General features: G+C 38.0%; 1 protein-coding gene across 30 annotated transcripts in view; it reads right to left on the bottom strand.

Moving 5' to 3' along the window:
- TMEM116 (transmembrane protein 116) overlaps positions 1–12,854 on the bottom strand; it is a 117,982-nt gene that overhangs the window by 28,044 nt on the left and 77,084 nt on the right. For 20 of the 30 annotated variants that reach the window (XM_084995602.1, XM_084995608.1, XM_084995615.1 and 17 more), the window contains 4 exons: positions 7,748–7,797; positions 6,768–6,851; positions 4,201–4,339; positions 1,921–2,065 (listed from right to left, as the gene is read on the bottom strand). In XM_084995602.1, coding sequence (XP_084851728.1) covers positions 1,921–2,065; positions 4,201–4,339; positions 6,768–6,851; positions 7,748–7,797 — 418 coding nt within the window. The remainder of the gene's footprint in view (positions 1–1,920; positions 2,066–4,200; positions 4,340–6,767; positions 6,852–7,747; positions 7,798–12,854) is intronic. The other 10 variants (XR_014826954.1, XM_084995622.1, XM_084995619.1 and 7 more) reach the window with 1 other exon arrangement.

The raw sequence follows: 12,854 nt of genomic DNA, 5'->3' as shown, positions 1-12,854 counted from the left end.
AGAAATATAGATCAATGGAACAGGACAGAAAGCCCAGAAATAAACCCAAGTACCTATGGTCAACTAATCTAGGACAAAGGAGGCAAGAATACAGAACAGAAAAAAAAGTCTCTTCAATAAGTGGTGCTAGGAAAACCTGACAGCTACATGTAAAAGAATGAAATTAGAACACTTTCTAACACCATACACAAAAATAAATTCAAAATGGATTAAAGACCTAAATACAAGACCAGATACTATAAAACCCTTAGAGGAAAACAGAGGCCACTATCTGCCATAAGTTGCAGCAGAGACCCACCTCCTAGAAAAATGAAAATAAAAACAAAAATAAACAAATGGAACCTAATTAAAATTTAAAAGCTTTTTCACATCAAAGGAAACCATAAATGAAATTTAAAAACAACCCACAGAAAGGGAGAAAATATTTGCAAATGAAGCGACTGAGGAGGGATTAATCTCTAAAATATACAAACACCTCCTGCAGCTCAATATCCAAAAAACAACTTAATCAAAAAATAAGCATAAGATCTAAATAGACATTTCTCCAAATAAGACATACAGATGGCCAAAAAAAACCCACATGAAAAGATTCTCAACATCACTAATTATTAGAGAAATGCAAATCAAAACTACTATGAGGAGAGTTCCTGATGGGATGCAATAGGATTGGCGGCGTCTTGGGAGAGCTGGGATTCAGGTTCAATCAGTGGGTTAAGTATCTGGTGATGCCATGGCTGCAGCTCAGATCTGATCCCTGGCCTGGGAACTCCACATGCTGTGGAGTGGCCAACACCGCCCCCCCCAAAATAAAAACTAGGAGTTCCTGTTGTGGTGATAGCAGAAACAAATGACTAGGAACCATGAGGTTGCAGGTTTGATCCCTGGCCTCACTCAGTGGGTTAAGGATCTGGCGTTGCCATGAGCTGTGGTGTAGGTCACAGATGAGGCTTGGATCCTGCATGGCTGTGGCTGTGGCGTAGGCCGGCAGCTGTAGCTCCAATTTGACCCCTGGCCTGGGAATCTCCATATGCTGTGGGTGTGGCCCTAAAAAGAAAAATAAATAAATAAATAAATAAATAAAACTATGAGGTACCACCTTATACCAGCCAGAATGGCCATCATCAAAAAGTCTATGAACAATAAGTGCTGGAGAAGGTATGGAGAAAAAGGAACCCTGTTACACTGTTTGTGAGAATGTAAATTGGTGCAACCACTATGAAAAACATTATGGAAGTTCCTCAAAAAATTAAACTAGAACTACCATATGATCCAGCAATCCCACTCCTGGGCACCTACCCAGAGAAATCCGTAATTTGAAAAGATACATGCACCCCAATGTTCACTGCAGCACTATTCACAATAGCCAAGACATGGAAGCAATCTAAATGTCCATAGACAGAGGAATGGATAAAGATTCCATATACACAATGGAATATTACTCAGCCATAGAAAAGAATGAAATAATCCATTTGTAGCAACATGGATGTACCTAAAGATTATCCCACTAAGCGAAATTAAGTCAGACTGGGAAAGACAAACATCATGATACCACTTATATGTGGAATCTAAAAAAAAGGACACAAATGAACTTATTTTCAGAATAGAAACAGACTTATAGACTTTGAAAAACTTATAATTACCACAGGGCACAGATTGGGGAAAATGGGATGGACTGGGGGTTTGGGATTGGCATATGCACACTGAGGTATACAGAATGACTGGCCAACAGTGACTTGCTGTACAGCATAGAAAACTCTACCTAGTATTCTGTGATAATCTGTGGGAAAGAATCTGAAAGAGAATGGATGTGTGTACATATATAACTGAATCACTTTGTTGTACAGAAGAAATTATCACAACATTATAAAGCAACTATTCTTCAATAAAACTTTTTAAAATGGGGAAAAAAAAGATACCCACCTGGGCCCCAGCAACAAAAGAAGGCCACCGGGTAGAAGAGCACCTGCTGTTCCACGATGTGAATTGCTGCCCACTGTTCACTCCCCAGAAAGCCAGTCGATTTCACAAACTTCTTAAAAAGTGCCTGGGCTTGGATGAGTAAGACCTGAACATGAGTACAGCAGTGAGTAGTCTGCCTAAGGCTTACTTAAACTAGTCTATTATTAGAGAGAGATCCTTCTCTCAGGACCTGACAGCAAGAAAGACCATCCTCCTGCCTACCATCTGAGACTAGGCTTTTTCTAAGAGAAAATTATTTCAGAGTGAACTTTTGCTTGCCCAGGAAAATTGACAGATATTAGCCAAACTTGTGATTACCATGTTCAATACATGAACATTACATCAACCCTCAGGCTTTTATGTTTCTCACTGAAATTAATCAATATGTATGGGAAACTAAAACTAAGATGTAACCAGATCTTTTAAAACACCTTATCAGAGGTTGTGTTAGAAAGTGTTATATGCATTATATTCCCCCTTTCTTATGGCTGCGCCCATGGCATGTGGAAGTTCCTGGGCCAGGGATGGAACCTGTGCCACAGCAGCGGCCAAGCTGCTGTAGTGACAATGCCAGATCCTTAATGTTCTGAGCCATATGGAAACTCCTTAATACTCTCAAAATAAACAGTTTAGCACTGTGGGCTGAGCTTAAATTCTCAATTTCAAGCCAAAAAATGTTTTAGGATGTCTCTTCTTGCCGTTAGATGGAAAACAGTTTGTTTTCCCCTTCCCATTTAGAAGCTATTTGAATACATTTTAGTTACTGAAATAAATATAAATCAGTTCAATGTCCTTTTGTGAGGAGTAAAATTAGGTAATAAACTTGGCAATAAAATCCGACCAAATTTGGAAATTTTCTTAATAATCTAGATCTACTCTTTAAGTTAATAACACAGTTACTTAAGTTTAACCATGTAGTTTCCTTTCCCCCAAATATAGGAATCAAAGAGTCTTGAATTTAATTGAGACTATTTATGTCTATCAAAATAAGTTCACCATCTGCTGATTTTAAAAGAATCAGAATGCTAATTCTGAATGCTTACTAAAGCCTGGGTTATTATGAATCCCCAGGGTGCTGAAGTTTGGGGAGATTTGTCTCTCTTGTCAATCAGTTCTAAATGTAAACTATCAAGGCCACTTTAATATAAACTAGTTATTACTCATTCTTTACAAAGTTGCTGATTTGAGCTAAGCTAAGCTATCCTTATAAATTATTTTTGAATTGCCAAAGAAAATTCTCCACCATTATATTTCATATATTTCATTCAAATGCAGCTATGCTAGCAAAAAAAAAAAAAAAAAAAAAGGAGTTCCCATCGTGGCTCAGTGGTTAATGAATCATGAAGTTGTGGGTTCGATCCCTGGCCTCACTCAGTGTTTTAAGGATGCCGTGAGCTGTGGTGTAGGTCTCAGGTGTGGCTCAGATCCCGAGTTGCTGTGGCTCTGATGTAGGCGGGCGACTAGACCCCTAGCCTGGGAACCTCCAAATGCTGCGGGTACGGCCCTGAAAAGACAAAGAAAAAAAAAAAAACGAAAAACCTAAAGAACTATGGGATAAAGTTCCTCTGCAATCACAGTTTGTAATTCCTGAACTAGCATATGAAGAGAGGAGAAAATGATACTGAAAGGTAGATACAGCAAACAAAAAGGCATATTTGCTTGATTACTGACTTTGTATTAGGCACTTATATATAAATAATGTATTGTCCCATGGATGATTATTTTAATTGTTCATCATTCTGATAATGTCAAATGAGTTTTTAATAACTGCCTGATCATTTTATTTTATTTTTTTTGCCTGAACATTTTAAACTCAGTTTGACACAGCATAAATGCAAAATTATAGTCAATAAAGAACTGAGAAAACTCTTTAATTATTTGGAAAATTAAATCACAGAACATGTCCTGTGTTCCAGGGTGTCATACTAAATGAAGAATATATTTGACATATAATGGTGTTCTGGTCTGGTCCTTCATAAGGATCCACAGGAATATATATTAGGTCTAGAGTGAACCTAACTCACATAATTAGTACAGGATCTTTTTCTCAGTTATCATTTGATCTTGGGAAGTCCAAAAAAACTGAGGTAGTAATTAAATTATCAGCATATACTACCCACTTTCTTAGTTCTAGGACTATAAGAAATACCTCTCTACCTCATCTTTCCCAGGCCTGGGAATACTGCCCCTTCTGACACAATCCCTCCTCTTTCCATAAAGGCAGATGGGGTGGCATCATACCACAATGATGAAGAGGCTGAGTAGGAAGCTGGCCAGGAAAATGATGAGCCCATAAAAATAAAGTGTGCTGCAGACTGATGTGTTGGCAGAAGGCAGGAGTTCTGCCATGGCTGATGGTGGTGAGTACATCAGGATACACCTAGGAAGAGAATCAGTGGACAGGAGCGCTGCTAGAGGTATAAGACCAGAGAGACACACATTTGGTGCAACAAAAGTTAATGAAAATGTAATTTTCCTTATCATTTAGCTAATCCTTGCCCACAACACCTTGTTCCTTCTCATTAACACATTATCTTCCAGTTATTTTGTATTATATTTATACTTATATATTTTTAGCCTTGACTACATGCCCTGTCCATAGCCCATTTCATATACAAGCACCTTGGCCAGAATGTATGTATAAAGTCTTCCTCCATCTTTTTTTTTTTTCTGGTCGTGCCCATAGTAAGTGCAAGTTCCTGGGCCAAGGATGGAACCTGTGCCACAGCAGCAACCCAAGCCACTTCAGTGACAATGCCGGATCCTTAACTTGCTGAGCTCCATCTTTATTTATAGAAAAGAACAGGTGTTTATTTTTGTGCATGGTGTGAGGATATGTTCTAGTTTCATTGATTTTCATGCAGCTGTCCAGGTTTCCCAGCACCACCTGGAAAAGACTGTCTTTTTTCCATTTTATATTCTTGCCTCCTTTGTCAAAGATTAATTGATTGTAGGTGTCTGGGTTTATTTCTGGGTTCTCTATTCTGTTCCATTGGTCCTATGTCTGTTTTGGTACAAGTACCACACTGTCTTGATTACTATGACTTTGTACTACTGCCTGAAGTCTGGGAGAGTTAGGTCTCCTGCTTGGTTTTGGTTCCTCAGGATTGCTTTTGCAATTCTGGGTCTTTTTTGGTTCCATATAAATTTTTGGATTGTGTGTTCTAGTTCTGTGAAAAATGTCATAGGTAATTTGATAGGGATTGCATTGAATAAACTCAAAATGGCTTAAAGACTTAAATATAAGACAAGACACCATCCAAGTCCTGGAAGAGAACATAGGCAAAACATTCTCTGATAACAATGTAACAAATGTTTTCTCAGGTCAGTCTCCCAAAGCAACAGAAGTAAAAGTAAAAATAAACAAATGGGACCTAGTCAAACTGAAAAGCTTTTGCACAGCAAAGGAAACCAAAAAGAAAACAAAAACACAACTTACAGAATGGGAGAAAATAGTTTCAAATGATGCAACTGACAAGGGCTTCATCTCTAAAATATACAAACAACTTATACAACTCAACAGCAAAAAAGCCAACAACCCTATGGAAAAATGGGCAAAAGACCTGAATAGACATTTCTCCAGGGAAGATATATAGATGGCTAACAAGCACATGAAAAAAATGCTCAACATCCCTGATTATTAGAGAAATGCAAATCAAAACTACCATAAGATACCACCACACACCAGTCAGAATGGCCATCATTAATAAGTCCACAAATAGCAAATGCTGGAGAGGGTATGGAGAAAAGGGAACCCTCCTGCACTGTTGATGGGAATGTAAATTGGTACAACCACTATGGAGATACCTTAGAAAACTATACATAGAACTACCACATGACCCAGCAACCCCACTCTTGGGCATATACCCGGGCAAAACTCTCCTTAAAAAAGACACATGCACCTGCATGTTCATTGCAGCACTATTCACAATAAGCCAAGACATGGGAACAATCCAAATGTCCATTAGGAAGATGTGGTATATATACACAACAGAATACTACTCAGCCATAAAAAAGAATAAAATAATGCCCATTTGCAGCAACATGGATGGAACTAGAGACTCTCATACTGAGTGAAGTAAGTCAGAAAGAGAAAGACAAATACCATATTATATCACTCACATCTGGGATCTAATATATGGCACAAACGAACCTTTCCACAGAAAAGAAAATCATGATCTTGGAGAACAGACTTGTGGTTGCCAAGGGGGAAAGGGACAGAGTGGGATGGACTGGGAGCTGTGGGTTAACAGATGCAGACTATTGCCTCTGGAATGGATTAGCAATGAGATCCTGCTGTGTAGCACTGGGAACTATGTCTGGGCACTTATGACGGAGTATGATAATGTGAGAAAAAAGAATGTATGTGTGTATGTGTAACTGGGTCACCACACTGCACAGTAGAAAAAAAAAACTGCACTGGGGAAATAACAATTAAAAAATAAAAATAAAGGAGTTCCTGTCGTGGCACAGTGGTTAATGAATCTGACTAGGAACCATGAGGTTGAGGGTTCGATCCCTGCCCTTGCTCAGTGGGTTAACAATCCAGCATTGCCGTGAGCTGTGGTGTAGGTTGCAGACGCGGCTCGGATTCAGCATTGCTGTGGCTGTGGTGTAGGCTGGGGGCTACAACTCCGATTAGACCCCTAGCCTGGGAACCTCCATATACCGCAGGAGCGGCCCAAGAAATAGCAAAAAGACAAAATAAATAAATAAATAATAATAAATTTTTTTAAAATAAATAAAATAAAAAAAGAAAAGAATAAGTGTAGTCTACCCTGAAAATGATAGGTTTGGTCCTTATTTACCTGTGGCTCTGGCTGAAGTTGCGGAAACATTCACTAGCATTGCCCAAACAGAATACAGGTATCATCAACAGTAGAGGTATGAGGCTGGGAAGAAAAAAAAACATCACCCTAATATTCAAACTTTTTATGCCTTTTTTTCCTTTACAAAATATTCTTCTGTTCTTCTCCCAACTCTATCGCCCCACCTACTCTCCCAAAATACATACACATTTAATTTCTTCAAGAAAAACTACCTCAAAATCTTTTTAAAAAGTATACCTTTTTTCAAGTTTCTGAGGGAAGTGGGGAATGCATTTTATACCTATGTCAATAAAGCTTAACAGAGTCCTGAAGAGAGTCTCTGGGAGTTGTGTGATCAGATAAAAATCCAAGTGAGTCCAAGTAAAATGAAAAATCTACAAAGCTGCTCTGTGATAAATCTGTTTCACTTTTCATGATGACCAGGAATAACTTTATTCTGATCAACTCTGCCTGAGAGCTTTTCCAAAGTATACCTTTAAGTAAACAATTATTTATTCAGCTAAATATATCCATATCCATATGAGATAAATATCCAGGAGATAAGTTACAACCAACTCAATGTGACCACCACTTCAGGTGAGAGTCAGACCCTTTCTGAGCTTAATAATTTTAAGTTTCACCTATAAAGGTGGATAAGATCTTGAAAACCTTCTATTACAACTTTTCATAATATGTAAAAAGGAATTAGAAGTCCAAAGACTCAAAGGGAAATATTTATTGATGGTCATATAAAGTTAATGGCAGAACTGGGTCTGTAACTTCAAACTGATTGCCTATTTTATCTGTGAAAATGGAATCAATAATCACACATATGTAGCTTCCTACTCCATAAAGCTCTGTGAGGACCTAGGAGGGACAGATTCAATAAAAATAAGGGTATTACCCTCTTATTTGTTCCTACCTGGACCCCAGAATAAGGAGGGTCTACACCTTGCTAGGAAGGAAAGCAAAAATCTTACCTTGACAAAACTATGACTATTTGACCAACTTGATAGGTACGATCTATAACCTATGAAAAGAATAGATGTAATTAATGTCTTAAAATATTGTCAATTATATTACAATAAATATCAGGTCATCATTTACCACTTTATAGTACAAAAATTCCTAACAGCTGATTTTCTTCAATCAAGCAATATTTGCTATAAAATTCAATGAAATAAATAGTTCCTTAGCACTGAAGAGAATTTTATCTATATTCCTATATTCTAAAAAGTACAACAATAGGAGTTTCTATCATGGCTTAGCAGAAACGAACCTGACTAGTATCCATGAGGAGGCAGGTTTGATCCCTGGCACTGTTAAGTGATCCGGCATTGCCATGAGAGCTGTGGCATAGGTTGCAGAAGCAGCTGAGATATGGTGTTGCTGTGGCTGTGGCTTAGGCCAGTGGCTACAGCTCTGATGCGACACCTAGCCTGGGAACCTCCATATGCTGCAGGTGGAGCCCTAAAAAGACAAAAAACAAACAAACAAAAAAACAAACCAAAAACCAAACACCCCCAAAAAACTAAAAAGTACAACAATAACCACAAAGAAGACCTTCAGGAAGTAGCTTAATATAAGATTTGGATACCACAACAAATTCTCTTAAGAAGAAAGGCAAATATGAAATCATACAGTAATCATTTGTCGTCTTTATTTTATTTTTTAAAATGACTTTTGCTTTTTCCATTATAGATGGTTTATAATGTTCTGTCAATTTTCTACTATACAGCAGAGTAACCCAGCCACACATACATATATACATTCTTTTTCTCACATTATCCTCCATCATACTCTATCATAAATGACTAGATAAAGATGCCAGTGTTATACAGCAGGATCTCATTGGCTATCCATTCCAAAGGCAATAGTTAATAGTTCACTCCTCTCCTCTTTTAGATCTAAGGAGGTGTGGACTTTTCAGACCTTATAGGTGAAGTAAAAGTTTATGTATAAGATGACCAGCAGACAGCATATTAGGCCAGGGTTAGTATAATAGGGCAGAATAAAAAAAAAGCCATTTGAATATAAGATCTATTGGACTCTAGAAGAAAGAACACTTCAAAAATCCCCAGTTATGTTAGAAATTGTAAAACAACTTACAAAAGAATGGTCCCTAATCACTAGGAGTTTGTGGTGAGACATTTTAAAAAGAACATCTTGGGAGTTCCCATCATGGCTCAGTGGTTAATGAATCCGACCAGTAGCCATGAGGTTGTGGATTTGATCCCTGGTCTCGCTCAGTGGGTTACGGATCCAGCATTGCTGGGAACTGTGGTGTAGGTCACAGATGCAGCTTGGATCCTGAGGGTAGGCCAGTGACTACAGCTCCGATTCCACCCCTAGCCTGGGAACCTCCATATGCCTCAAGTGCAGCCCTAAAAAGACCAAAGACAAACAAACAAACAAACAAACAAAAACCAAAAAACAAAAACCAAAAAAACATCTTAATATAACAGAAAACAAGCTTTTTTTAAAGACAGAGATCATATTATATTCTGGAATGCCACTGTTTGGGATCAATAAAGATTCAGGGAGCAATTAATAATCAGAGGAGTTCCTGTCATGGCTCAGCCGTAACAAACCCGACTAGTATCCATGAGGATGCGGGTTCAATCCCTGACCTCACTCAATAAATTAAATGATCTGGCATTGTGGTGAGTTGTGCGTAGGGTGCAGACTGTGGCTCGGATTCCGAGTTACTATGGCTGGCTGTTGTATAGGCCAGTAGCTGCAACTCTGATTTGACCTCTAGCCTGGGAACTTCCATATGCTGTGGGTATGGCCCTAAAAAGACAACAACAACAAAAAATCAGAGATGGGTAACTTATTTGCCCTAAGAACTTTGGATCAGGAATAGCAAATGATTCAAAGTAGGAGAGTCAGTGTTGACTTCAGGTAAAATGGGAAGTAAGTAAAATTAGTGTTTGGTAACCTCTCCCACTCACGTTTCTTCTTCTTTTTGAGTCTACCCTCTATCCATCAGGTGGCCATCCTCTGTTTAATTTCTGTTCTTACTTGGTTGTCAATGAATTTCCAGTAAAAAGCTTACTGTTAATAGTTTAGGGCAGAATTCTTGCTGGAGTATTTAAAAGAGAACTCAAAACTGAAAAACAAATATTCAAGGCTCCTGATGTAAAGCTATAATGACAGAATAATAGGCAGTGGGGATAAACTGGGGATAGAGTTTGATTTTTGGAACTAGCATCATAGCATGAGTTATAAAGAGAAGTACAACACATGCATTTGTATGCATAGAAAGTAATAGTATATTATATATGAAAGAATCTTATGTCTCTCCCCCTCTCCTTCAAAATTAATTTGCTCTATAAATAACAAGGTTATATTATACAGTACAGGGAAATATAGCCACTATTTTATAATAACTTTAAATGGAGTATAATCTATAAAAATATTGAACCAGTTGTATATCTGAAACTGCTATAATATTGTACATCAACTATATTTCAACTTAAAAAAACATCAATTCTCAGAGTTCTCTTGTGGTACAGCAGGTCAAGGATCTGGCATTGTCACTGCAGTGGCCCAGGTCACTGCTGTGGCACAGGTGCCATTCTTGGCCTGGGAACTTCCATATGCTGTGGGCACGGCCAAAAACGAAAAAAAATTTTTTTTTCGTTTTTGGCTGCCCGGAGGCATATGGAGTTCCCAGGCCAGGGATCAGATCCAAGCCTCAGTTTTCGAGGTAAACCGCAGCTGTGGCAATGCCTCATCCTTAACTCACTTTGACAGGCCGGGGATTGAACCTGCATTCCAGTATTCCCAAGAGGCCGCCAATCCTGTTGTGCCATAGTGGGAACTCCCAAAACATTAATCCTAACTCAAATGAATTTATATATGAAACAGAAACAGACTCAAAAATATTGAGGACAGACTTATGATTGATTGCCAAGGGGAAGAGGAGGTGCGGAAGGGATGGATTGGGAGTTTGGGATTAGCAGATACAAACTATTATACACAGAATGGATAAATAACAAGGTCTTCCTGTATAGCACAGGAAACTATATTGAATATCCTGTAATAAACCATATTGGAAAAGAATATGAAAAAATATAAATTCAGTTATATATAGCTATGTATATAGTTTTATATATGTATATGTAACAATTCTATAGCAAGGAGCCCAAGAATTAGAAAATTTCCCCCCACGTTATCCCCATCCTTGGCTTCTGGTCTCATGACTATTTCTTTTTATTATTATTATTATTATTATTAATGATTTTTATTTTTTCCATTATGGCTAGGTTACAGTGTTCTATCAGTTTTCTACTGTATAGCAAGGTGACCCAGTCACAAAGACATGTGTACATTTTTTTTTCTCACATTATCATGCTCCATCATAAGTGACTAGATATAGTTCCCAGTGCTACAGAGCAGGATGTCATTGCTTATCCATTCTGAAGGCAACAGTTTGCATCTATTAACCCCAAATTCCTAGGCCATCCCACTCCCTCCTGCTCTCTCTTGGCAACCACAAGTCTGTTCTCCAAGTCCATGATTTTCTTTTCTGTGGAAAGGTTCATTTGTGCCATATAATGGATTCCATGTAATATCATATGGTATTTGTCTTTCTCTTTCTGACTTAATTCACTCAGTGTGAGAGTCTCTAGTTCCATCCATGTTGCTGCAAATGGCATTATTTTGTTCTTTTTCATGGCCGAGTTGTATTCCATTATATATATATATATATATATAATCCAATCATCTGTTGGTGGACATTTGGGTTGTTTCCATCTCTTGGCTATTGTGAATAGTGCTGCAATGAACATGTGGATGCATGTGTCTTTTTCAAGGAAAGTTTTGTCTGGGTATATGCCCAAGAGTGGGGTTGCTGGTCATATGGTAGTTTTCTAAGGTACCTCCATACTGTTTTCCATAGTGGTTGTACCAATTTACATTCCTACCAACAGTGCAGGACGGTTCCCTTTCTCCACACCCTCTCCAGCATTTATTATTTGTGGACTTAGTAAAAATCATAGCCATTCTGACTTGTGTGAGGTGGTATCTCATGGTAGTTTTGATTTGCATTTCTCTAATAATCAGGGATGTTGAACATTTTTTTCATGTGCTTGTTGGCCATTTCTTCCCTGGAGAAATGTCTATTCAGGTCTTTTGCCCATTTTTCCATAGGGTTGTTGGCTTTTTTGCTGTTGAGTTGTATAAGTTGTTTGTATATTTTAGAGATGAAGCCCTTGTCAGTTGCATCATTTGAAACTATTTTCTCCCATTCTGTAAGTTGTATTTTTTTTACTTTTTTTAAATTTCCCCAATACATTATTTTTTTCTAGTTCCCAGTGCTACACAGCAGGATGTCATGGCTTATCCATTCTAAAGGCAACAGTCTGCATCTATTAACCCTAAGCTCCCAATCCTCCCTTTCCCTCTCCCTCCCCCTTGGCAAGCAGAAGCCTATTCTCCAAGTCCATGATTATCTTTTCTGTGGAAAGGTTCATTTGTGCCATATATTAGATTCCTTTTTTTTTTAATGGTTTCCTTTGCTGTGAAAAAGCTTGTCAGTTTGATTAGGTCCCATTCGTTTATTTTTGCTTTTATTTCTGTTGCCTTGGGGGATTAACCTGAGAAAACATTTGGAAGGTTGCTATCAGAGGATGTTTTGCCTACGTTCTCTTCTAGGAGTTTGATGGTGTCTTATCTTATGTTTAAGTCTTTAAGCCATTTTGAGTTTATTTTTGTGCATGGTGTGAAGGTGTGTTCTAGTTTCATTGATTTTCATGCAGCTGTCCAGGTTTCCCAGCACCACCTGGAAAAGACTGTCTTTTTTCCATTTTATATTCTTGCCTCCTTTGTCAAAGATTAATTGATTGTAGGTGTCTGGGTTTATTTCTGGGTTCTCTATTCTGTTCCATTGGTCCATATGTCTGTTTTGGTATCAGTACTACACTGTCTTGATTACTGTGGCTTTGTACTACTGCCTGAAGTCTGGAAGAGTTATGTCTCCTGCTTGGTTTTGGTTCCTCAGAATTGCTTTTGCAATTCTGGGTCTTTTTTGGTTCCATATAAATTTTTGGATTGTGTGTTCTAGTTGTGAAAAATGTCATG

This window comes from Sus scrofa, chromosome 14 (assembly GCF_054392235.1).
Source record: "Sus scrofa isolate SSC_HxYL_T2T_F1_AM1 chromosome 14, Sscrofa_HxYL_maternal_Yorkshire_Landrace_v2.0, whole genome shotgun sequence".
Lineage (NCBI taxonomy): Eukaryota > Metazoa > Chordata > Mammalia > Artiodactyla > Suidae > Sus > Sus scrofa.
Note: the sequence above shows the minus strand (reverse complement) of the source record. Positions and strands in the feature narration are given on the sequence as shown.